This window comes from Bos indicus, chromosome 2 (assembly GCF_029378745.1).
Source record: "Bos indicus isolate NIAB-ARS_2022 breed Sahiwal x Tharparkar chromosome 2, NIAB-ARS_B.indTharparkar_mat_pri_1.0, whole genome shotgun sequence".
Classification (NCBI taxonomy): Eukaryota; Metazoa; Chordata; class Mammalia; order Artiodactyla; family Bovidae; genus Bos; species Bos indicus.
This window is the reverse complement of record NC_091761.1, coordinates 90,087,455-90,113,842: the sequence shown is the minus strand read 5'-3', so window position 1 is coordinate 90,113,842 and position 26,388 is coordinate 90,087,455. Positions and strand designations below refer to the sequence as shown.

The window sequence follows — 26,388 nt, the reverse complement described above, 5'->3', positions numbered from 1 at the left end:
GTTTTTCCATGTATAAGATATGTGCAGAGAATGAGTAAAGATAAACTCCTTCTCAGCATTTGTTTTTCTTATAGTGAAACTGTCATTGTTTTTTTAACTTGTCTTCAACACTGGGCTGAACTTCTCAAGGGCAGGAACATTTCAAGCTGAAATCAACACAATGCCAGGCATATAATCCTGCCAGTACACTGCTACTGCTAAGTCGCTTCAGTCGTATCCGACTCTGTGCGACCCCATAGACGGCAGGCCACCAGGCTCCCCCGTCCCTGGGATTCTCCAGGCAAGAACACTGTAGTGGGTTGTCATTTCCTTCTCCAGTGCAGGAAAGTGAAAAGTGAGAGTGAAGTCGCTCAGTCGTGTCCGACTCTTAGTGACCCCATGAACTGCAGCCTACTGGGCTCCTCCATCCATGGGATTTTCCAGGCAAGAGTACTGGAGTGGGGTGCCATTGCTTTCTCCACTCCAGTACACCAATGAATGTTAATTGATGTAAGGATAGTGAGGTTGCCATTAGCACTAGGAGGGGGAGAATGCTAGGAGAAGGTAAACCTGTATGTAGGCTGGTGGGTTTTCAAGGAAAACTCTGGAATAGGGGAGAGTGGTCCAGAAAGGCCGTTGGAGACAAAGTGCAGAGCGATGTAAGTGAATGTAGAGGCTTTTAAATAGAAGTGCCAGGAGGGACTTCTGTTCAAGGTGGTGCCGAAGGCAGCAGAGAAAAAAGGCAAGTGGAATTAACTGGAATTAAAATTCTCCACAGGTTCAGGAGAAATTCTATGTGGTGTCAGAGGCTTTATGAGACTAGTCTTTAGAAGTTTTGTTCAAGGTTCTAAATAGAATTTTGGCAAAGAGTTGTTTTGCTCATGCTGCTGCCATTGAAGAGAGCTCTGCTCATATGAGGAAGGAAAAGTAAAAAAGATAATAAAGTGAGGATTGTTAAGTAAAATGCCAAATTGTTAAGGCTAAATTGAGTATTAGTATTCTAAAGAAGTTTTTCCTAATTATTTTGTAGTCATTAAGATGCATTTTCAAAGTAGACTTCCATAAGAAGATCATTAAAACATTAGAAAGTATGGTGTTCCATATTAAATACACATAGACTGTACACAGATTGATATTTTTGTAACAATACAGTAATTGTCATTCAGTTAGCTTAACTTGTGAATTAATCATATATAAAAAGCACATTAAACCACAGATGCAACAATAACAAAATGATCCAAGATATATATTAAAAAAATGTTTTCAGTACACCTCAAGTATTTGTTTTGTCCTTTAAAATGAAATTTTCAACATAACTAAGGATTTATGCATATTATATGAATTAAACAAGTGATTCTTAAAAGACACATAACAACAAAGCTTTTGGGAAATTTTTCCTTATAGATAAGATCATGTTGATTCAAGTTCAGCACTGGTTGAGAATAAATATAATTCTCCTTTTCAGGTTAGATTTAATAGACCATTTGTTCACTATTCCCCTCACCTTTCCTCTCATTCCCCTTCCCATCCCTTGCTCTTTACTTTAAAAATCTGTATTAAAATGTTTATAATTTTTAAATGCTAACCATTATGTGTAGTGACCGGAGCAGAAGAGACACAGATGTATAGAACAGTCTTTTGGACTCGGGGGGCGGGGGCGGGGGGGGATGATTTGGGAGAATGTCATTGAAACATGTATAATATCATATAAGAAACGAATCGCCAGTCCAGGTTTGATGCAGGATACAGGAAGCTTGGGGCTGGTGCACTGGGATGACCCAGAGGGATGGTATGGGGAGGGAGGTGGGAAGGGGGTTCAGGATTGGGAACATGTGTACACCCGTGGTGGATTCATGTTGATGTATGGCAAAACCAATACAATATTGTAAAGTAATTAGCCTCTAATTAAAATAAATAAATTTAATTAAAAAAATAAAATAAAAACAAAGTTAAATATCAACCCGCAGATACCAATTGATTGAATTATTCTGGATGAAATCACACAACCAAAAACCAAAAGCCATCTATTTATTAGTCCTTTCCAGGGTACCTATTATTCCAAAGGATGTAATTGCAGTCCCTGCAGTGGCTGATAACTGAAGGAATACTGGAATAATTTGCACCAGGATTACTGCTGTTTGTGAGATACAGGATCTAGTCCACATTAGATTGAGATGATCATTTTTTGTTAGCAAGGAGAACTCACTGTTCGTGCTATTATGTACTTCTCTCCTGTCTCACAATTCCATTAATGATTTTACATTTAAATGTACACATTTTGTTTCTCTGCTAACTTAATAAGCTTGGGGTAGAGATGAGTTTTCAAGTCATAGAATATATAATACTAAAATATATAGTATCTGATACTAGACACTCATAAAATACTTGTTGAATTGAAGTGATATTTTATCTAATTATATTCTTCTTTGCCTTCTAAAGTCTCAACTTATTTACATTGTAGATGCTGAGAAAAACTCTTAAAGGGTCTGAAAATAAAGCACCAGAAGTAACACATGAGGCACCGAGTTTGGTGCCATTTGGGGATGTGGTATGTATGACTAAGTCTCAATAAACCCATATAAATTATTTATTTCATATGAAGACAGTTTAATGTTTATTACATGGTATCAAAAACATGAATAGAAAATGGCTGTCTCTGATAACCATATTCATGAATTTTTCATTTTTATGAGTCAGATAAGCATTCTAATAATCACTGAAATTATAGAAAACATTCTGATTCGCAGAAAAACTGTTATCTATACTAGGGATTCCCAAGATGTTATCTTTTAACATAACATCTCACCTAATGTAAAATGTCCTCACCTAATGTAAAATGAAAATGATTCAGAGAGTGACAGCTGTATTGAAGTTAATAAATGAACCATTTTTGGCTTTTAATTCTTGTTTATTTTAGGTTTACTTTGAACAAATCTTGCCTATTTTTCTTCTGTATTTCTGTTTTATATCTGACTAGATATTGCTAATAAAAAATTTCTAATGAGAAAAACTAACAAAGTGAAACTTTAAAAAATACAGTTTGGTGATAGTAAAATGAAAGAAAAATTAACTTTAAAAAATACATTCTCTGTGTTTTTATTTTGATTGTTATAGGTCGGCTGCCTGGCCATTCATATAAGAAACTGCAAACATTTTACGCCTAAGAGTATCCTTTCTTTCGATTTAACGATCATACTATGATCGTATGTCACTGTTTCAGTTATATATTGCTGCCTTACAAAACACTCAAAGACTCAGTAGCTTAAAACATTTACCATTTTACTACCAATCATTATCTGTGCATTCACTAAGTGGTTCTTCTGCTTCACATTTTCACAGCTGGGGCTGTAGTTCAAAAGGGCTGGTATGTCCAAAAGAACTCATTTAAGTGTCTGATGCCTTAATGAGAATGCCTGAAGGACTGGACTTAGCTGAGAGGCTGGACCTTTCTACCCATGTAGTCCCAGGGTCTTGTCTTTCATCATTAATTTTTATTTTAACATATTAAAATACTATCTTGATTACTAAAGTCTCTGGTGTCCACTTAACTTTGTTCCCTGGGTAGTGCCTCTCTCACCTTGTCCTAATCTCAGCCATGGTCATGTCCATTGCATGTTAAAATAGTCACAGGACTAGGCCAGATTCAAGAGCAGAGGAAAATATTAAGTTGACTTTTTGAGGCGGGGAGTGACAAAAGATTTTGAACTATCTGTAATCCACCTCAATTATCATGTAAGTTTAAGAAAAAATATTTATCTTCTTGGATGATAGTACTAGTTTATTTCTATGCATCTCTTAAACATTGTTTAAAGAATTTATTTTTCTCGGTGACTTTAAGTAAGTTGAATGCTTATTATTGGATTATTATGGCATAAAACCAGCCTCATTATGAAGCCTTGATGGTTCTTTTTTATATAAAGTGAATTATTGAAGAGAATTCTATATAACAGAGTTTTAAAGATAAATCATAAAAACAAAACTGTTTTAATTCATGGAGTGCTATGAAAGATAAAAACACTGACCACTATAGTATATGTGAAGTAGATAGTAAAGTGAATTACAAGATAAAGTTAAATTAAAATATATTGAAATTAAAATTAGAATAAAATTAAAAATAAATTATTCTGAATTATTATATTTTTTGAATTTCCACATAATTATTAGAAAAAGTTTTCAAGTATGTGTTGTGAATGTTTGGTTACCTTAAAAATAATATATAGGAAAATTTTCAGAATAATTATAATGAAAATGTGAGGATAAAAACATAAGTAATCTAATGAAGAATCAACCGTCTTTTCCTGATTGTGCCTACCACCAGTGGGCAAAAGTACTATTTTAAAATGCTTTCTTTACTGTTTAATATGCTCTATAACTTCTTTCTTTATTTTATTGAGTCTTAGGTTTTGGCCTGAATTGTTTAATGGGTTAATTTTACAATGTGTTACTGTCAATTACAATAAAATTTGCTTCCTAAATATGTATTTTCAGTCATTTCCCAGCATTACAGTAATTTGTTCATTCGCATCTCTATTAACAATGTGGTGAAATGTACAAAAACTTGTAGCTTGCTATCCCAAAACACTGAAAAGGACATTATGATTACATTTGATGAAGTGAAGTATTTTTCTGTACAGGTAATGTTAAATTTCTATTCTAGAAAAAATAATGTATTCTTTATAATTTGAAATATTCTACACTAATGTGTTTTTTCCTCAGGGGATAGGAAAAAAACAAAAGCAGTGTTCTTTTATTTGGTATTTTACAGTATTTATTTCTATATTATGGGCTATATTGATGTTTTTGCAGCTTACTGTAAAATATATAATTGTGGTCTTCTCTGAGAGCTTGTTGGTGGTGATTCTCAGTGTTATCACACATGCATGCATTCTTCTCTATCTCACTCTTCCCCTCCCATCTGCCCTCTTCCACCTGTCTTAGTCAGGGTTGGCTATTATAGCAAATTACCACAGACTGGATGGCTTAAAAAACAGACGTTTATTTCTTGCTTTTCTGGAAGGTAGGAAGTTCCTTCAGTTGCTCAGTCATGTCCAACTCTTTGTGACCCCATGAATCGAAGCATGCCAGGCCTCCCTGTCCATCACCAACTCCCGGAGTTTACCCAAACTCATGTCCTTCGAGTCGGTGATGCCACCAGCCATCTCATCTTCTGTCGTCCCCTTCTCCTCCTGACCCCAATCCCTCCCAGCATCAGGGTCTTTTCCAATGAGTCAACTCTTTGCATGAGGTGGCCAAAGTATTGGAGTTGCAGCTTTAGCATCAGTCCTTCCAATGAACACCCAGGACTGATCTCCTTTAGGATGGACTGGTTAGATCTCCTTGCAGTCCAAGGGACTCTCAAGAGTCTTCTCCGACACCACAGTTCAAAAGCATCAATTCTTTGGTACTCAGCTTTCTTCACAGTCCAACTCTCACATCCATACATGACCACTGGAAAAACCATAGCCTTGACTAGACGGACCTTTGTTGGCAAAGTAATGTCTCTGCTTTTCAATATGCTATCTAGGTTGGTCATAACTTTCTTTCCAAGGAGTAAGCATCTTTTAATTTCATGGCTGCAGTCACCATCTGCACTGATTTTGGAACCCAAAAAAATAAAGTCTGACACTGTTTCCCCATCTATTTCCCATGAAGTGATGGGACCAGATGCCATGATCTTCCTTTTCTGAATGTTGAGCTTTAAGCCAACTTTTTCACTCTCCTCTTTCACTTTCATCAAGAGGCTTTTGAGTTCCTCTTCACTTTCTGCCATAAGGGTGGTGTCATCTGCATATCTGAGGTTATTGATATTTCTCCTGGCAATCTTGATTCCAGCTTGTGCTTCCTCCAGCCCAGCATTTCTCATGATGTACTCTGCATAGAAGTTAAATAAGCAGGGTGACAATATACAGCCTTGACGTACTCCTTTTCCTATTTGGAACCATTCTGTTGTTCCATGTCCAGTTCTAACTGTTGCTTCCTGACCTGCATACACATTTCTCAAGAGGCAGGTCAGGTGGTCTGGTATTCCCATCTCTTTCAGAATTTTCCACAGTTTATTGTGATCCACACAGTCAAAGGCTTTGGCATAGTCAGTAAAGCAGAAATAGATGTTTTTCTGGAACTCTGTTGCTTTTTCCATGATCCAGTGGATGTTGGAAATTTGATCTCTGGTTCCTCTGCTTTTTCTAAATCCAGCTTGAACATCTGGATGTTCACGGTTCATGTATTGTTTAAGCCTGGCTTGGAGAATTTTGAGCATTACTTTACTAGTGTGTGAGATGAGTGCAATTGTGTGGTAGTTTGAACATTCTTTGGCATTGCCTTTCTTTGGGATTGGAATGAAAACTGACCTTTTCCAGTCCTGTGGCCACTGCTGAGTTTTCCAAATTTGCTGGCATATTGAGTGCAGCACTTTCACAGCATCATCTTTCAGGATTTGAAATAGCTCAACTGAGATTCCATCACCTCCACTAGCTTTGTTCGTAGTGATGCTTTCTAAGGCCCACTTGACTTCACATTCCAGGGTGTCTGGCTCCTTAGAAGGACACTAATCAGAATTTACAAGGGCTCCAATTCTCATGACCTAGTTACCTCCCAAACACCCCATGAACAAATACCATTGCATTGGAGATTTAGGCTACAACATGACTTTTGAGAGGACCCAAACGTTCAGGCCATAGCACACCTTTTTTTTCATCTCTTTTTCCTTTACCTCTCTGCTTTCTTCTTATATAGACTCTCTCATTCCTTTTGCACAGATTAGCTTATTTAGTCTTTATAACAACCCTTTGCTATACTCTTATATATATTCTTATTGTCTTATATATACTCTTTGTTTTGCAGATAAAGAAATAGGTACTGTAAGGTTTAAAGAAATTTCTTAAGGTCATAGAACTAGTAATTGGTGGAGCTGAGAATACAGTCAGTCTGGCTTCAACCGACTTCATTATACCATCTCACACCAGGGCTTGCTCTGCTGAGTTTACTTCTGTTTACAGTTAAACTTCCTAGAATCCTAAATGTATCTCAGAGTTGTCTTTAAAATGAGAGATACTATTTGATTTAGCTTCAGGATTCCTTGATTAGTCCAACTGTTTCCTGATAGTTTTATTACATCTGTTGAATTTTAGTGAAATCCTAAAATATTTTCTCTGTGTCATATATATGTATATATGTGTGTGTGTGTGTGTTTGTGTACATATGTGTGTGTGTATATATATATATTTCAAACTTCATTTTGCCTAAATGTTGAGTATTGAAAATACTTATTTAAACGTGTTTAAAAAAGCATTATTTTCCTAAATGCAATCCATATTATTTCTTTTACTTTGCAAATAATTTTCCTATGCTTTTTTGCCAAGTTTTCAGGAATTTTGTAGATATATGTTCGTTTAAATAAAACCTGCAAATAATACTGGAAAAAATATAAATTAATAGGGTGCTTATTTTCATTAGATAATCAAAATAATTTTCCTATGTTTATTTTAATAGGAGGTATTAGTTTGATTAGTATAAGAAGAGAGTTTTAGTGGAACTCTAATGGAAAGTTTTGGAATTATCTAGTAATATTAACATAGAAAATTGGACAAGCAAACAAAGAAATGTGAACAAAAAAGCAAAACATTAATTCCAGGGAAATTAAAAAAATTATACAGGACTAGAAACATAATCATTGTAAGTGTATTATTAAATCCTAAAAATAGTTACATATACATAATAAAAACACTAAGTATTAGTCTAACAAAAATGTATGAAATATATTGGAGGACTAGTGGGAAAAGAAATGTGAAAGTTGTGGGACGAGGCTACTGACAGCTAATATTTTTCTTCCACAATAAGCAGTCAATAGATTGTATCTAAATGACCCAGTGTTCATAGTAGCATTATTTATAGTGCCAAGATATGGATGCAACCTAAGTGTCCATCAAAAGATAAATGGAAAAAGAAGGTATAATACATATGTATACACAACAGAATACTACTCAGCCATAAAAAGAATGAAATTTTACCATTTGCAGCAAAATGGATGGACTTGGAGGGCATTATGCCAAGTGAAATAAGTCAGAAAGAGAGACAAATACTGTATGATATCACTTATATGTGGCATCTAAAATATACAACAGATTAGTGAATATAAGAAAAACAAAGATTCACAGATATAGAGAAGACAAAAATAATGGCTACCTGTGGGGAGATGGAAGGAGGAGGAGCAAAACAGGGATGGAAGATTAAGAGGTACCAACTATTAGGTATAAAGTAAGCTACATGGATATATTTTACACATGGAGAAGATAGCAGATATTTTATAGAACTATAAGTGGAGTACAGCCTTTAAAAACCATGAATCACTATGTTGTACACCTGTACTTTATATATTGCACATCTGAGACTTCCTGGAGGTCCAGTGGTTAAAAATACACCTGCCAGTGCAGGATCAAACATGGGTTTGATCCCCGGTCTGAGAAGATCCTACATGCTCATGTAGCAACTGAGCCCATGTACCACAACCGTTGGAGCCCGCACACCTAGAGCCCCTGCTCTGCAGAGAAGCCACCGCAGCAAGAGGCCCTCACACTACAACTAGAGAGTAACCCACACTCTCCTCAACTAGAGAATGCCCTCACGCAGCAGTGAAGACCCAGCCAAAATAAATACGTAAATATGCCCTGCTGTTTGCAGCAACATGGATGCATTTTGAGGGCATTATGCTAAGTGAAATAAGTCAGGGAAAGACAAGCACTGTGTGATCATTTATATGTGCAGTCCAAAAAAATGAGGAAATTCCATGATGGTCCAGTGGTTAGAACCCTGTGCTTTCACTGCCCAGGGTGTGGATTCAATCTCTGATCAGGGAACTAAGATCTTACAAGCTATGTAGCACAGCCAGAAAAAAAAAACGGGAAATGAACTCATAGAGAACTGATTGATGGTTGCTAGAGGTGGGGTTTGGGGGTGAGCAAAATGAATGAAAGTAATCAAAAGGTGCAAACTTCCAGTTATAAGATGAGTAAATCCTTGGGATCTAATGAATAGGATGGTGACTATAGTTAACAGTACGTGTGCTCAGTCACTCAGTTGTGTCCAACTCTTTGCAACCCCATGGCTCTGTAAGTCACCAGTCTCCTCTGTCCATGGTACTTGAAATGGGTGTTTCAAAAAATGGATGCTTCAAAAAATATATTTTATGGGTGTTTTTATTCAGAAATTATGTCTGAAATTCAGACTGAAAATTTATTGTTTCTTTTCATATGTATTTTGTGTTAAGGTTCCCAGACGTCAAGATGATGAGAAGAATAATATTCGCTTAGAACTAATGCAACATGACAATACAAAAAAGTATCTTCTCTTGTTAGGGAGTGTTCAGGTACATCTTTATGAAGTAATTCAGGTATGTATCAAATCATTTTTTCACCTTGGTATCACATTGTCCAGTTGGTGTTTGTTTTCAAGATTTATCTGTACTTAATGGACTTCTTTTGCTTATTTTCTGTCTTAGGTGCTTAGTAAATTCGTGTGCAGTAAACAATATTTCCCTCTGGCTCAAAAAAAAGAGTTAGTTTGTAACAGCATAATGTTTTTTTAATTTTATTTCCTGGAGGGCAATAAGTAAGTGCAGGTTGTTCAGTTGTGTCCAACTCTTTGTGACCCCATGGACTGTAGCCTGCCAGTCTCTTATGTCCTTGGGGATTCTCCAGGCAAAAATACTGGAATGGGTAGCCATTTCTTTCTCCAGGGGATCTTCCCCACCCAGGGATCAAACCTGGGTCTCAGGCATTGCAGGCAAATTCTTTACCATCTGAGCCACCAGGGAAGCCCCGAAGGGTAATGATACAACCTAAAAGACTAAGCATGCTTTTTGTTTGTTTTATTTTGTTTTCTTACATGTCTCAAAACAAGACTCAGACCACAAACTCTCTTAACTGTCAGTTCCAGTTTCAGTTCAGTTCTTTTTTTTCCTAATTTATTTATTTTTTACTGAAGGATAATTACTTTACAGAATTTTTTTGTTTTCTGTCAAACCTCAACATGAATCAGCCATAGGTATACATACATCCCCTTCCTCTTGAACCTCTCTCCCATCTCCCTGCCCATCCCATCCCTCTAGGTTGATACAGAGCCCCTGTTTGAGTTTCCTGAGCCATACAGCAAATTCCTGTGGCTATCTATTTTACATATGGTAATGCAAGTTTCCATCTTACTCTTTTCATACATCTCACCCTCTCCTCCCCTCTCCCCGTAAGTCTATTCTCTATGTTTGTTTCTCCATTCCTGCTCTGTAAGTAAGTTCTTCAGTCCCATTTTTCTAGATTCCATATATATGCATTAGAATACAACACTTATTTTTCTCTTTCTGATTTACTTCACTCTGTATAATAGGTTCTAGGTTCATCCACCTTATTAGGAACTAATGCAAAAGTGTTTCTTTTTAATATTCCATTATGTATATGTACCCCAACTTCTTTATCTATTCATCTGTGGATGGACATCTAGGTTGCTTCCATGTTCTAGCCATTGTAAATAGTGCTGCAGTGAACAGTGGGATACATGTGTCTTTTTCAATTTTGGTTTCCTCAGGGTATATGCCTAGGAGTGGGATTGCTGGGTCATATGGTGGTTTTATTCCTAGTTTTTTAAGGAATCTCCATACCATCTTCCATAGTGGCTGTATCAATTTATATTCCCACCAACAGTGCAAGAGTGTTCCCTTTTCTCCACACCCTCTCCGGCATTTATGGTTTGTAGACTTTATGGTGATGGCCATTCTGACCACTGTGAGGTGATATCTCATTGTAGTTTTGATTTGCATTTCTCTAATAATGAGCAATGTTGAACATCTTTTCATGTGTTTGTTAGCCATCTGTATGTCTTTGGAAAATGTCTGTTTAGATCTTTTTCCCACTTTTTGATTGGGTTGTTTGTTTTTCTGCTATTGAGTTGTATGAGCTGCTTGTATATTTTGGAAATTAATCTTTTGTCAGTTGTTTCATTTGCTATTATTTTCTCCCATTCTGAGGGTTGTTTTTTAAGCTTGCTTATAGTTTCCTTTGCCATGTAAAAGCTTTTAAATTTAATCAGGTCCCACTTGTTTACTTTTGTTTTTATTTCCATTACTCTAGGAGGTGGGTCATAGAGGATCTTGCTTTGATTTATGTCTTCGAGTGTTCTGCCTATGTTTTCCTCTAAGAGTTTTATAGTTTCTGGTCTTACATTTAGATCTTTAATCCATTTTGAGTTCATCTTTGTGTATGGTGTTAAGAAGTAATCTAATTTCATTCTTATACATGTAGCTGTCCAATTTTCCCAGCACCACTTATTGAAGAGGCTGTCTTTGCCCCATTATATATTCTTGCCTCCTTTGTCAAAAATAAGGTATCCATAGGTGCATGGGCTTATTTCTGGGCTTTCTATCTTGTTCCATTGGTCTATATTTTTGTTTTTGTGCCAGTACCATACTGTCTTGTTGACTGTAGCTTTGTAGTATAATCTGAAGTCAGGAACATTGATTCCTCCAGCTCTATTCTTCCTCAAGACTGCTTTGGCTATTTGGGGTCTTTTGTATTTCCCTATGAATTGTGAAATTTTTTGTTCTAGTTCTGTGAAAAATGTCATTGACAATTTGATAGGGATTGCATTGAATTTGTAGATTGCATATGGTAGTATAGTCATTTTCACAATATTGATTCTTCCTACCCAGGAACATGGAGTATCTCTCCATCTGTTTATGTCATCTTTGATTTCTTTCATCAGTGTCTTATAACTCTCTGTGTACAGTTCTTTTGTCTCCTTAAGTAAGTTTATTCCTAGATATTTAATTCTTTTTGTTACAGTGGTAAATGGGATTGATTACTTAATTTCTCTTTCTGATTTTTCATTGTTGGTATATAAAAATGCAAGTGATTTCTGTGTATTGATTTTGTATCTTGCAACTTTGCTAAATTCAGTGATTAGCTCTAGTAATTTTCTGATAGTATCTTTAGGGTTTTCTATGTACAGTATCATGTCATCTGTAAACAGTGACAGATTTACTTCTTCTTTTCTGATCTGGATTCCTTTTATTTCTTTTTCTTCTCTGATTTCTGTAGCTAGGACTTCCAGAACTATGTTGAGTAATAGTGGTGAAAGTGGACACCCTTGTCTTGTTCCTGATCTTAGGGGGAATGCTTTCAGTTTTTCAACATCGAGAATAATGTTTGCTGTAGGCTTATCATATATGGCCTTTACTGTGTTGAGGTAGATTCCTTCTTGTGCCCAGTTTTTGAAGAGTTTTAATCATAAATGGGTGCTGAATTGTGTCAAAGCCTTTTTCTGCATCTATTGAGATTATCATATGGTTTTTATCTTTCAATTTGTTAATATGGTGTCTCCCATTGATTGATTCATGTATATTGAAGAATCCTTGCATCCCTGGAATAAACCCAACTTGATCATGGTATATGGGCTTTTTGATGTGTTGCTGAATTCTATTTGCTAAGATTTTGTTGAGGATTTTTGCATCTATGTTCATCAGTGATATTGGCCTGTAGTTTTCTTTTTTTGTATTGTCTTTCTCTGGTTTTGGTATCAGGATGATGGTGGCCTTGTAGAATGACTTTAGAAGTGTTCCTTTCTCTGCAATTTTTTGAAAGAGTTTTAGAAGAATAGGCAATAGCTGTTCTCTAAATGTTTGATAGAATTCTCCTGTGAAGCCATCTGGTTCTGGGCTTTTGTTTTTTGTGAGATTTTTGATCACAGCTTCAATTTCAGTGCTTGTAATGGGTTATTCATAATTTCTATTTCTTCCTGGTTCACTCTTGGAGGAATGATCTTTTCTAAGAATCTGTCCATTGCTTCCAGGTTATCCATTTTATTGCCATATACTTGTTCACAATCAGTCAGTTCAGTTCAGTTGCTCAGTCATATCTGACTCTTTGAGACCCCGTGAACTGCAGCATGCCAGACCTCCCTATCCATCACCAACTCCCAGAGTCCACCCCCGCCATGTCCATTGAGTCGGTGTTTGCATCCAGCCATCTCATCCTCTGTCATCCCCTTCTCCCACCTTCAATCTTTCCCAGCATCAGGGTCTTTTCCAATGATTCAGCTCAGATGTCTGAAGTATTAGTTTCAGCTTCAGCATCAGTCCTACCAATGAATATTCAGGACTGATTTCCTTTAGAATGGACTGGTTGTATCTCCTTGCAGTCCAAGGGACTCTCAAAAGTCTTCTCCAATACCACAGTTCAAAAGCATCAGTTCTTTGGCACTCAGCTTTCTTTATAGTTCAACTCTCACATCCATACGTGACCACTGGAAAAACCATAGCCTTGACTAGACGGATTTTTGTTGGCAAAGTATTGTCTCTGCTTTTCAATGTGCTATCTAGGTTGGTTATGACTTTCTTTCCAAGGAGTAAGCGTCTTTTAATTTCATGGCTGCAGTCACCATCTGCAGTGATTTTGGAGCCCAAAAAAATAAAGTCAGCTACCGTTTGCAATGTTTCCCCATCTATTTGCCTTGAAGTGATGGGACCAGATGCCATGATCTTCGTTTTCTGAATGTTGAGCTTTAAGCCAACTTTTTCACTCTCCACTTTCACCTTCATCAAGAGGCTTTTGAGTTCCTCTTCGCTTTCTGCCATAAGGGTGGTGTCATCTGCATATCTGAGGTCATTGATATTTCTCCTGGAAATCTTGATTCCAGCTTGTGCTTTTTCCAGCCCAGCATTTCTCATGATGTACTCTGCCTATAAGTTAAATAAGCAGGGTGACAATATACAGCCTTGACGTACCCCTTTTCCTATTTGGAACCAGTCTGTTGTTCCATGTCCAGTTCTAACTGTTGCTTCCTGACCTGCATATAGGTTTCTCGAGAGGCAGGTCAGGTGGTCTGGTATTCCCATCTCTTTCAGAATTTTCCACAGTTTCTTGTGATCCACACAGTCAAAGGCTTTGGTGTAGTCAATAAAGCAGAAATAGATGTTTTTCTGGAACTCTCTTGCTTTTTCCATGATCCAGTAGCTGTTGGCAATTTGGTCTCTGGTTCCTCTAAGCCTTTTCTAAAACCAGCTTGAATATCTGGAAGTTCATGGTTCACGTATTCCTGAAGCCTGGCTTGGAGAATTTTGAGCATTACTTAGTAGTGAGATGAGTGCAATTGTGCAGTAGTTTGAGCATTCTTTGGCATTGCCTTTCTTTGGGATTGGAATGAAAACTGACCTTTTCCAGTCCTGTGGCCACTGCTGAGTTTTCCAAATTTGCTGGCATATTGAGTGCAGCACTTTCACAGCATCATCTTTCAGGATTTGAAATAGCTCAACTGGAATTCCATCACCTCCACTAGCTTTGTCATAGTGATGCTTCCTAAGGCCCACCTGACTTCACATTCTAGGATGTCTGTCTCTAGGTGAGTGATCACACCATCATGATTATCTGGGTCATGAAGATCTTTTTTGTACAGTTCTTCTGTGCATTCTTGCCACCTCTTCTTAATATCTTCTGCTTCTGTTAGGTCCATACCATTTCTGTCCTTTATTGAGCCCATCTTTGCATGAAACGTTCCCTTGGTATCTCTAATTTTCTTGAAGAGATCTCTAGTCTTTCCCATTCTATTGTTTTCCTCTCTTGCATTGATTGCTGAGGAAGGCTTTCTTACCTCTCCTTGCTATTCTTTGGAACTCTGCATTCAAATGGGCATATCTTTCCTTTTCTCTTTTGCTTTTCACTTCCTTTCTTTTCACAGCTATTTGTAAGGCCTCCTCAGACAGCCATTTTGCTTTTTTGCATTTCTTTTTCTTGGGGATGGTCTTGATTCCTATCTCCTGTACAATGTCACGAACCTCCATCCATAGTTCATCAGGCACTCTATCAGATCTAGTCCCTTAAATCTATTTCTCACTTCCACTGTATAATCATAAGGGATTTGATTTAGGTCATACCCTAATGGTCTAGTGGTTTTCCCTACTTTCTTCAATTTAAGTCTGAATTTGGCAATAAGGAGTTCATGATCTGAGCCACAGTCAGTTCCCAGTCTTGTTTTTGCTGACTGTATAGAGCTTCTCCATCTTTGGCTGCAAAGAATATAATTAATCTGATTTTCGGTGTCAACCATCTGGTGATGTCCATATGTAGAGTCTTCTCTTGTGTTGTTGGAAGAGGGTGTTTGCTATGACTAGTTCGTCTCTTGGCAGAACTCTATTAGCCTTTGCCCTGCTTCATTTTGTACTCAAAGGCCAAATTTTCCTGTTACTTCAGGTGTTTCTTGACTTCCTACTTCTGCATTCCAGTCCCCTGTAATGAAAAGGACATCTTTTTTGGGGGTTAGTTAGAAGAACTTGTAGGTCTTCATAGAACTGTTCAACTTAAGCTTCTTCAGCATTACTGGTCAGGACATAGACTTGGATTACCATGATATTGAATGGTTTGCCTCGGAAACGAACAGAGATCATGCTGTCGTTATTGAGATTGCATCCAAGTACTGCATTTCTGACTCTTTTGTTGACTATGATGGCTACTCCATTTCTTCTAAGGGATTCCTGCCCACAGTAGTAGATATAATGGTCATCTGAGAATGTCAGTGTTCACTCTTATCATCTCCTGTTTGACCACTTCCAATTTGCCTTGATTCATGGACCTAACATCCCAGGGTCCTATGCAGTATTGCTCTTTACAGCATCGATCCTTGCTTCTATCACCAGTCCCATCCACAACTGGCTGTTTTTGATTTGGCTCCGTCCCTTCATTCTTTCTGGAGTTATTTCTCCACTGATCTCCAGTAGCATATTGGACACCTACCGACCTGGGGAGTTCATCTTTCAGTGTCCTATCTTTTTGCCTTTTTCATACTGTTCATGGGGTTCTCAAGGCAAGAATACTCAAGTGGTTTGCCATTCCCTTCTCCAGTGGACCACATTCTGTCAGACCTCTCCACCATGACCCACCCGTCTTGCGTGGCCCCACAGGGCATGGCTTAGTTTAATTGAGTTAAACAAGGCTGTGGTCCTTTTGATCAGATTGGCTACTTGTCTGTGATTGTGGTTTCAGTCTCTCTGCCCTCTGATGCCCTTTCTCAGTGCCTACCATCTTACTTGGTTTTCTCTTACCTTGGACATGGGGTATCTCTTCACGGCTGCTCCAGCAAAGCACAGCCACTGCTCCTTACTGTTCACAATAGTCTCTTATAATCCTTTGCATTTCTGCATTGTCTGTTGTAACCTCTCCTTTTTCATTTCTGATTTTGTTGATTTGATGTTTCTCTCTTTTTTTCTTGGTGAGTCTGGCTAAGGGTTTGTCAATTTTATCTTCTCAAATAACCAGCTTTTAGTCTTATTATGCTTTACTATTGTTTGAACTCCTTATTGCCATATTCAGACTGAAATTGAAGAAAGTGGAGAAAACCACTAGACCATTCAGGTATGAGCTAAATCAAATCCCTTATGACTATACAGTGGAAGTGAGAAATAGATTTAAGGGACTAGATCTGATAGACAGAGTGCCTGATGAACTATGTATGAGTGTAACATACTGGTTTGTCAAGTCGGTTCTGAGCCTTTAGGCGGAACCGACTTGAAGACAGAGTCTGGGGTAAATGCATAGCACGTTAACATAGCTTAGGACAAACATTTCCATAAGAAAAATGCATTGGTTAGCTCAAGGTTTGAGAAAAGTTAAGTTCAGGTGGAACCAGATATCACTATGGCAGCATAGAATTTTAAGAGAAACCTCTTTTTAAATTTGTATAGAGAAGGGGAAAAAACGTAACACTAGTTTGTTTCTTCCTGTCGCTTATGAGAGAGAGAAAAAATGTCTGACACTTGCAGCCTATTTCCTCCGTTTGGAGACTCCTGGCCTTCCTGCCTGTTATCCTCTCAATACCAAAGGTTTCCTTGGGTAAAAAGACCCCAACAGTCCCCAAGAGATGAGAGAAGCACTCAGTTCTGTCATGAGTCAGCCTATCATATAGATCCATGTTTTCCCCTCAAAAGTAGTGTAGGCCTGGCGGTTCCTCCAAGTAGAAGTAGTAGGAGCATTTTTCTTTAAAATATAAATGTAAATATTAACACTTATTTCTGATACAACCTGGAAGTTTTATTTTCTTCCAAACATTCATTATTTTTATATTTTAGCTATTAGATCATATATGCATTAAAAATCATTACCTGATTTTTTTTAAATTTATGAAATGATTTAGATAATTTACAAGTGACACCATGACTATATCAGTAATTCTATATTTAATAATTTTCTTGTTTCTTTTTCTAGAAAGGGTGCTTTACTGGAGAACTCCAAGTGTTGAATAAAAATACAGTAAGAACTTTACTGAAACTTCCAAAGCCTTGTGTGCACATTTCGTGTAACTTTGCTCTGATGTTGTTTTTATTCTTTTGTTACACTTCCAGTCACTGTTTGAGTTAATGTAAACATATTAAAGAGAAAGTATAATATTTGCTCAAAAAAATCTTCATCTCTACTTAAAAAAAAAATGCTGCTATCTTACTGCTAAATGGTGAACACAAAAATTAGAAATCATTGGGTAAGAGAGTAAAATGCCTCTTGTTGCTGCTTTGACTGTATAGCCTCAGGATCCCCACTTGCTGAATTGAGGAAGAATTATTTTCCTCCTTGAGCAGTCTCTAAATTGGTGTTTACAGTTCTTACTGAATTTCTTTTTAAGTACTTAAAAATTATCTTGATTAATTGATCATCTACTCTCAGAGGCTTCTCCTTACAAAAGCCAAATTGAGGACAAGGAATGTTAAAGAAAAAATGAAGAACATTTGAGGTCATAACCTCTGATTCCCTCCTTCATTTCACATATGAGCAAGCTGAGGTTCAGAGAGATGAAATCACTTTTTCTAAATAAAAAATGTATCTTAAAATGAAAGTAGAGATGGGAAAAGTGTGAATAAATACTTAAAACATATATACATGGCTATGAATACATATGTATGTATATAGCTCAGCATAATTGTTAGCAATTTTAAATTGATATTTTTCCTATCTTAATCATATAATATTCCTTAAGTTTTCTTTTAACATTTCCAGAACACCATAGATTGCTACATAGGAATTACTTCTGTAAAATATTTTTAATGAAGAGATTCATGCTTTGGTTTTTCTAATTTAAAGATTTGTGAAGTAAAAATATCACTTGCTGTAACTCTCCATTCAAATATCTTTCTGATCAAATAATAAAATAAATTTGGCACATTTAGTTTATCTGCAGGGTGGAGGTGGAATTTATGTTCTCCTATGGAAACTTTGGTTATGGATTTTCACATCAGGTTAGTTTCCCTCTTTTAAAAATAATTCTATTGCAGCTCTTTAGTCATATAATCCTCCTGAGCCTCTTCCCTTTCCAGTTTGATAATGTTCTTTAAAATAAATCTTTTTAAAAAGAATGATATTTTTCTCTAGTCTAAAGAAAAATGAAACCTCACCATTGTTTGTTTATACATTTTTAAAATGATATTTTATTCAGGATGTCTTTATTTTAAAACTTTTGTGTGTTAGTGTATGTGTACAAATATACTTAAGTGATTGAAAACAAAATTAAATATTCAAGAAATGAGTGTATTTTTATATCTAAAAAAATCATTAAAATGGAGTCATTTATGTTATTCAGATATATTGTGCTCTAATCACATAGAGTCCTTTCTCACCATAATTGTTTCAGTGTCAACTCTTCTTGATTAATCAAGAAAGTAATATGCCCAAAGAAGATATCTTTCTAGCTTAAGCCTACCTCCTTAAATTTACTTTGTATATCCAAAGTTGCAGTGAAGATTTTTATACATTAACATTTATCCTTTTCTTTCATTTTGTCCTTAGGCTGGATTCCTATAGTGGAAATTATTGTCAGTAATGACCTTTTGAAGGAATTGGTCTAGAAAAATCTACCCAATAATCTACCAACATATATTCTTATTAAATATTTGAAAGAACTATTGATATCTCTGGGTATTGTCACAGCTTTGGGGCATTTATAAATCCAGTCTCATTAGTACTTCTGTTGTATAGAAGAAAGGACCCCTATCAGATCAGATCAGATCAGATCAGTCACTCAGTCGTGTCTGACTCTCTGCGACCCCATGAATCGCAGCACGCCAGGCCTCCCTGTCCATCACCAACTCCCGGAGTTCACCGAGACTCACGTCCATCGAGTCAGTGATGCCATCCAGCCATCTCATCTTCTGTCGTCCCCTTCTCCTCCTGCCCCCAATCCCTCCCAGCATCACAGTCTTTTCCAGTGAGTCAACTCTTCGCATGAGGTGGTCAAAGTACTGGAGTTTCCGCTTTAGCATCAGTCCTTCCAAAGAAATCCCAGGGCTGATCTCCTTCAGAATGGACTGGTTGGATCTCCTTGCAGTCCAAGGGACTCTCAAGAGTCTTCTCCAACACCACAGTTCAAAAGCATCAATTCTTTAGTGCTCAGCTTTCTTCACAGTCCAACTCTCACATCCATACATGACCACAGGAAAAACCATAGCCTTGACTAGACGGACCTTTGTTGGCAAAGTAATGTCTCTGCTTTTGAATATGCTATCTAGGTTGGTCATAACTCTCCTTCCAAGGAGCAAGCGTCTTTTAATTTCATGGTTGCAGTCACCATCTGTAGTGATTTTGGAGCCCAGAAAAATAAAGTCTGACACTATTTCCACTGTTTCCCCATCTATTTCCATGAAGTGGTGGGACCGGATGCCATGATCTTCGTTTTCTGAATGTTGAGCTTTAAGCCAACTTTTTCACTCTCCTCTTTCACTTTCATCAAGAGGCTTTTGAGTTCCTCTTCACTTTCTGCCATAAGGGTGGTGTCATCTGCCTATCTGAGGTTATTGATATTTCTCCCGGCAATCTTGATTCCAGTTTGTTTTTCTTCCAGTCCAGCGTTTCTCATGATGTACTCTGCATATAAGTTAAATAAGCAGGGTGACAATATACAGCCTTGACGTACTCCTTTTCCTGTTTGGAACCAGTGTGTTCCATGTCCAGTTCTAACTGTTGCTTCCTGACCTGCATACAAATTTCTCAAGAGGCAGATCAGGTGGTCTGGGGACCCCTATACTTACATATACTCTTTAATTTTCAGCTTTTACTACTTTTTATACTCTTGGTTTTTTAAATTAAGAATTTAGAGTCAGTAGATCAGTCTTATTAAATAAGTCTACTGCTGGTTAACTCAGAAATCCCTATAAATGCATTTTAAAATTTTACCTATGGTATATCATAATTTTTTAAATAACATTTTGGATCACAAATATGTAATGATGAAAGCCGTTAGACACGAGCTTTTTTTCTTTTCTCCTTTGATTTTTCTTCTGTTCATTCTGCCTATTTTCTTATCATGAATTGGGCCTTATAGGGATCCTTAATTGTTTAGTCCTTTTGTTACAGTCACAGTTCATGAGCACTAATTTCTGAGGTAGGTGTTGTGTGAATATAACATGTAACAATCCCAGAGATAGATCCTTTTCAAATAAACTGGGCAGGTTTTGCATTTTATTTAGGTGGATTCTACTAAAAACTAGGAACGAAGGCATTATAAGGAAAAGAGTGGGAAGTTTAATAAAAGTTCTACTTGATTTTATGTCTGTGAACTTTCCAGTTACATATTCCCTACTTACCTGTTATGGTAATGCATAATGAGTACTTGCACTGGGGAAATGAAGTTGCATTCAAACCCTGGCTCTTGTGCCTATTGGGTAGCCCTTGAACAAATTACTGATTGTTAGTATTACCTGTAAAATAGAGATACTTATCTACCTCATAGAATTATTGAGAGGATTAAAGAATATTGAAGATGTAAAATTCTTGGCAGATACTTAGTGCTCAAAGTTAATTCTTTCTTTCTCTCTTAATTAATTACATCCTTTTATATGTATGGGCTTCCCTTGTGGCTCAGCTGGTAAGGAATCTGCCTGCAATGCGGGAGACCTGGGTTTGATCCCTGGGTTGGGAACATCCCTTGGAGAAGGGAAAGGCTACCCACTCCAGTATTCTGGCCTGGAGAATTCCATGGACTGTATACTCAGTGCTCAATGTTAATTCTTTCTTCCTCTCTTAATTCATTTCCTCCTCATTTCATTATATAATTATGTGTGTGTATATATATGTATATGTATATGTATATATATATATATATATATATATATATATATATCATATAAGTCCAGGAAATAGTCATATTAGGATGAACTGAAATTGTGACTAAACAGTGTTAATATGTACTTATTATTTTCTTCAGTTAAAACCACTTCAGAAAATTATTAAGCCATCTATGTTTATGGATATTGCACCACCTCCAGAAAGAACAGACCCTGTGACGTAAGTATTAAAGTCTTATTAACAGTCATTTAAAACATGTAATCCATTTGGTGGAACATCTTGATTGTCTTAAGACATGTCCAGAATGAGCTAGTCTCCAAGGTAAAGAAAGCAGTGAATTGTTTTGCCTCAGGTGGAAGATATTTTGAGTTTCTGGATGTAGCCCTGGAGAGAGTAGTTGAGGAGGTCTGGAGATAAGAAAAAGAAGAGAAGGGTTGCCAACTTTGTGGCTAAAGGAGGGAAAGGAGTGGAAGCCTAATGAGGAAGTTGGCCAGTGCGATATTCCTTTTGCAGAAAGAGGTGAGGAACTTTTAAGATCAAGGTGCCTAATAGTTGCATTTTCTGTTCTGCAGTATGGTAGCATTACGCCCATTTTCACACACTCCGTTTGTTACTTTTAAACTTTCAGGAAAAAGCTTATGGTCAAAAAATGCCATTAGTAAGCCAAAAAGTAACTTAAAATATAGTATGTAAATTAGCCTTGAAATTTCAACAGTAAAGAAAGATCAAAGAAAAATGAGCACCTGAGAGAGATATTTAATCTATGGTGCTATGTAAGAATAAGGAATAGAAAATACTTGAAATGGGATTGAGGAAATTAGGTATAGAATAGGAAATTATATTCTGAAGAGCTGATTGTTCTGTCAACACTGAGCATTATCATTAAAAATAAATTTTGTCCATTTGATATTGGTGATTTGTTGAAATGGTAAAGTTTAATGTTTTTCTTATGTTTATTGATTGTTATTTCATACCCATCCATTGATTCAATAGACACTTATTGAATGTTTGCTGTACCCCAGGTTTAATGCAAAGGTAGCATGTAAAAAATAGGGTAATATGAATGAGATGGAGCCCTCCTAGAGATAAACATGAGGTCTGTGGGACACAGCCAGGGAGCTTCCTATACTTTTTAGGGGAGTTAGGAGGAAAGTATGAAGTAAGGATCCACAAAAGAAAAAGCGCTGGATGTAAGACTTGAAAAATGAGTAGTGGTGCACCAGGCTGATTTTGTAAGGGTGAGGAGACACATTCCCTAAAGAGGGCACATGAACAAATGGCGGGAGCCATAAGAGGCTATGTTATGATGGAGAACAGTGAGTGGTTAGTTGTGGGTTGCAAAGTACACAGGAATAAGGAGGGGAGCAGTAGGAGATGAGCTGGAGCAGCAGTCAGGGCAAGACGTAGCAGTCAAGAGGTCAGGCTCTAGAACCGGACTATGTGGGCTCTCCCATGTACTAGCTGTGCAACCTTGAGCAAGTTACTTTGGCTCTTTGTGCTTCATCTATTGAATGGAATAAAAATAACAACTACTCAGTTGAGTTATTGTAATGTTAAATAAGTTGGAACATGGTAGCAAATAACAAAATTCTCAGTTGTTAACTACTTACTGAAGTAATAAATGTTTTATCATCACCATCATCATCATTGTAAGTTTATACTTCTCAAATGTGAGTAAATGTTACTGTTTTGAGTCCTCCCACATGTGGCAGTGCAACACAAAGGCACTGGAAAATATGGTGCATCTTTCTGGAGTATTACTTTGCTCAAAGATTTTGAAAGGGAAATGTTATCTTAAAATTAACATCTATATATTATATAGTAGAATTTAAAAGTCACATAAATTTTCTTTTTTTTTTAAGGTTCTTTTTTTTAAATTTTATTTTATTTTTAAACTTTACAATATTGTATTGGTTTTGCCAAATGTCGAAATGAATCCGCCACAGGTAGAATGATTCCAAGAAATGATGTGGTTTGTGTCTGATTGCATTAAGCTACACTTCCAGATATCTTCACTGTCCTCTACCCACAGGAGTTCTTTATTGGGAAAATTTGGAAATACTTCAGATGTAGAGCCGTTGAAGAATTTTAAGTGAGGGAGTCAATAGGATTGAATATAGACAGAATTAGTTTAGTATTGGAGATCAAGGACTGGAGGAAGCTATTGCAGTAGTCTACTTGAGAGGTACTGACAGTCTGAATGAAGGCAATGGCTAGATGGGTATACAGTTAATTCTGTGTGTCAGCTTGACTGGGCCATGGGGTTCCCAGATATTTGGTCAAACATTATTCTGGATGTTTTTGTAAGAGTGTTTTGAATGAGATTAACATTTAAATCAGTAGACTGAGTAAAGCAGATTGCCCTCATTGGGTAGGCTTCATCCAGTCAGTTGAAAGCCTGAATAGAACAAAGAAATCTGACCTTTCCTTTCTTCGAGTAGGAGAGAATTCCTCCTTCCTAATAATGGCCTTTGACTGAAATGTTGGCTTTTTCCTGCCTTTGGACTTGAATGGAAACATCAGATCTTCCTGGATCTGGAGTCTGAACCTCTCGCTCTCTTTCTCCCCCCACCCTCCCTCCCCCACCCCCTGCCTTCTCCCAGCTTACTTGTTTTGTTTCTCTGAATGCCTCTCACTAATACAGATTCTGATACTGAGAGTGGCTTGAGAGAAACAGAAGATTAAGGATGAGTTTTCTGAATTGGTTCTGAATTTTCTGAAGTTAGCTCTCTAAACTGATTAGATTTAAAGACTCTAGTGACTCCATTTCTAGTGGTAAAGAGACACTGATACTCCTCAGCATGACCTGGCAATAGTGATGTGAAAAATATCACCATTGGATATCCTTAATCAACAATTTATAAGCAAAGATATGAGTGACTATATATTTGATACTTTCAAACATTTTTGTCAAACTAGTGAACATAATGAGTTTGCTCAAGGATTCAAATTACCAGCTGAAGCCTTGTATAAATGACCTGAAATCTTCCATGTGTGTTCTGAAGGAGACCCTGATCTCCTGTAGCCATAATACTAAGATTACTAAGAATCAAAGGCAGAATTTCATCTTGCAGCTGTCTGAATTACAAGGCAAATTGAGCTCCCAGCTTCACAAGGTGTCAACTTTTAAAGTGAGATTATTGATTGGGACTAATTTGGCCACCTCATGCGAAGAGTTGACTCATTGGAAAAGACTCTGATGCTAGGAGGGATTGGGGGCAGGAGGAGAAGGGGACGGCAGAGGATGAGATGGCTAGATGGCATTACTGACTCGATGGACGTGAGTCTGAGTGAACTCTGGGAGTTGGTGATGGACAGGGAGGCTTGGCATGCTACGATTCATTGGGTCGCAAAGAGTCAGACACTACTGACTTGACTGAACTGAAGTGGAACTTTCAAGTTAGAATGGGAAAATAGGAGAAAATCTTGATGAAACTGGGGACACCGAGCCCATAAATTCTGATATACCTCCTTTGCCAGTGACCTCTCTATCCATAGCAAAGTGAAAGTGGGCTTTCTGCCTCCATCTCAGAAGATTAACTCTGTATTGCTTGAGGAAATAGTAACCTCCTCTTCTGAGGCAGTTGCCATGCAAGATGATGTTGATTCTCAAGACTCACCCTCACAACCCCTCTTTGCTTTTAGGCTTATAACTAGATGCAAGTCCCAGCAAGCTCCTAAAGGTGAGGTTCAAAGTGTGACCCTCGAGGAAGTGCATTACACTCTAAAAAGAACTGCCTGAGTTTTCTCATTTATGTATACAAAAATCCAGGGGATGTGTAGGGGTAAGGATATTTAAGGTATTAGATATAATGGTGACAGGACCATTAAGTTGGGTCATATAAAAAATTTGCTGACATGAGCTAACTAAGTAGAGATTCTCTGTTTAATTTGCAGCTTGAGGGGTTACATAGAACTCTTTACAGTGTGTTGGTTACTGAAACATGAACCAAAAGATAACCCACTATGAGTGAATTGAAAAACCAGACCTAGTTTAGTTTAATGTAGAGGAAGGGATTCAGAGGTTTAGGGAGATTATAGTGCTAAAGAAAAGTCAAAAGTGTTCACTTTTCACTTTCATGCGTTGGAGAAGGAAATGGCAACCCATTCCAGTGTTCTTGCCAGGAGAATCCCAGGGATTGGGGAGCCTGGTGGGCTGCCGTCTATGGGGTCGCACAGAGTCAGACACGACTGATGTGACTTAGCAGTATTAGAGAGGATTTGTCATTTAAGACCTACTTATTCTGAGAGACTGCATGCAGAAGGCACACTGATTTTTATGAAGCTGAGAAAAAAGTTTGTGAGGGAATCCCCACCCTTGAAGATCCCTGTGATTGTTCTTCTCCGAGTAGACCTTGCAGTGGGAACTGCAGTCACTGGAATGGAAAACCTAAATGAATTGGGAGGAATTGGATCCTAGAGTCACAAGGTAAGTGTGGGTACTGTGCTGGACAGCAGAGTCGAAGCAGCAAACAGAGTAGTCTGACTCATGCAGAGCCATGGCATTGGATCATGATATTGCTGGAAACCAGAATACAGGAAGTCTACTAAATTATTGCTTGATCTGTATTAGCATTGAAGTTCTAGATCAAGTGAACAAAAGTAACCTAAATCATAAAAGATGATACCGTGAAAATGCCATACCCAATATGCCAGCAAATTTGGAAAACTCTGCAGTGGCCTCAGGACTGGAAAAGGTCAGTTTTCATTCCAATCCCAAAGAAAGGCAATGCCAAAGAATGTTCAAATTGCTGCACAATTGCCCTCATCTCACACACTAGCAAAGTAATGTTCAAAATTCTCTATGCTAGGCTTCAACAATATGTGAACCAAGAACTTCCAGATGTTCAAGGTGGATTTAGAAAAGGCAGAAGAACCAAAGATCAAATTGCCAACATCCATTGGATCATACAAAAAGCAAGAGAATTCCAGAAAAACACCTGCTTCATTTAAAGCCTTTGACTGTGTGGATCACAACAAACTGTGGGAAATTATTCAAGAGATGGGAATACCAGACCACCTTACCTGCCTCCTGACAAACCTGTGTGCAGGCCAAGAAGCAACAGTTAAGAACCAGACATAGAACAACGGACTGGTTCCAAATTGGGAAAAGAGTACGTCAAGCCTGTATATTGTCACCCTGCTTATTTAACTTATATGCAGAGTACGTCATGAGAAATGCCGGGCTGGATAAAGCACAAGCTGGAATCAATATTGCCAGGAGAAATATCAGTAACCTCAGATATGCAGATGACACCACCCTTATGGCAGAAAGTGAAGAGGAACTAAAGAGCTTCTTGATGAAAGTGAAAGAGGAGAGTGAAAAAGC

At 37.4% G+C, this 26,388-nt stretch overlaps 1 protein-coding gene across 4 annotated transcripts in view; it reads left to right on the top strand.

Annotated features, from left to right (window-relative positions):
- C2CD6 (C2 calcium dependent domain containing 6) overlaps nt 1-26,388 on the top strand; it is a 124,691-nt gene that overhangs the window by 10,934 nt on the left and 87,369 nt on the right. Inside the window, exons 1-8 of one of the 4 annotated variants that reach the window (XM_070770201.1) lie at nt 819-923; nt 2,441-2,527; nt 3,094-3,145; nt 4,468-4,613; nt 9,245-9,367; nt 17,217-17,261; nt 18,170-18,238; nt 21,199-21,278. In XM_070770201.1, the coding sequence (XP_070626302.1) occupies nt 2,441-2,527; nt 3,094-3,145; nt 4,468-4,613; nt 9,245-9,367; nt 17,217-17,261; nt 18,170-18,238; nt 21,199-21,278 (602 nt within the window). In that variant the 5' untranslated portion in view covers nt 819-923. Of the gene's footprint in view, nt 1-818; nt 924-2,440; nt 2,528-3,093; nt 3,146-4,467; nt 4,614-9,244; nt 9,368-17,216; nt 17,262-18,169; nt 18,239-21,198; nt 21,279-26,388 lie in introns of those variants that run through there. The other 3 variants (XM_070770199.1, XM_070770202.1, XM_070770200.1) reach the window with 3 other exon arrangements.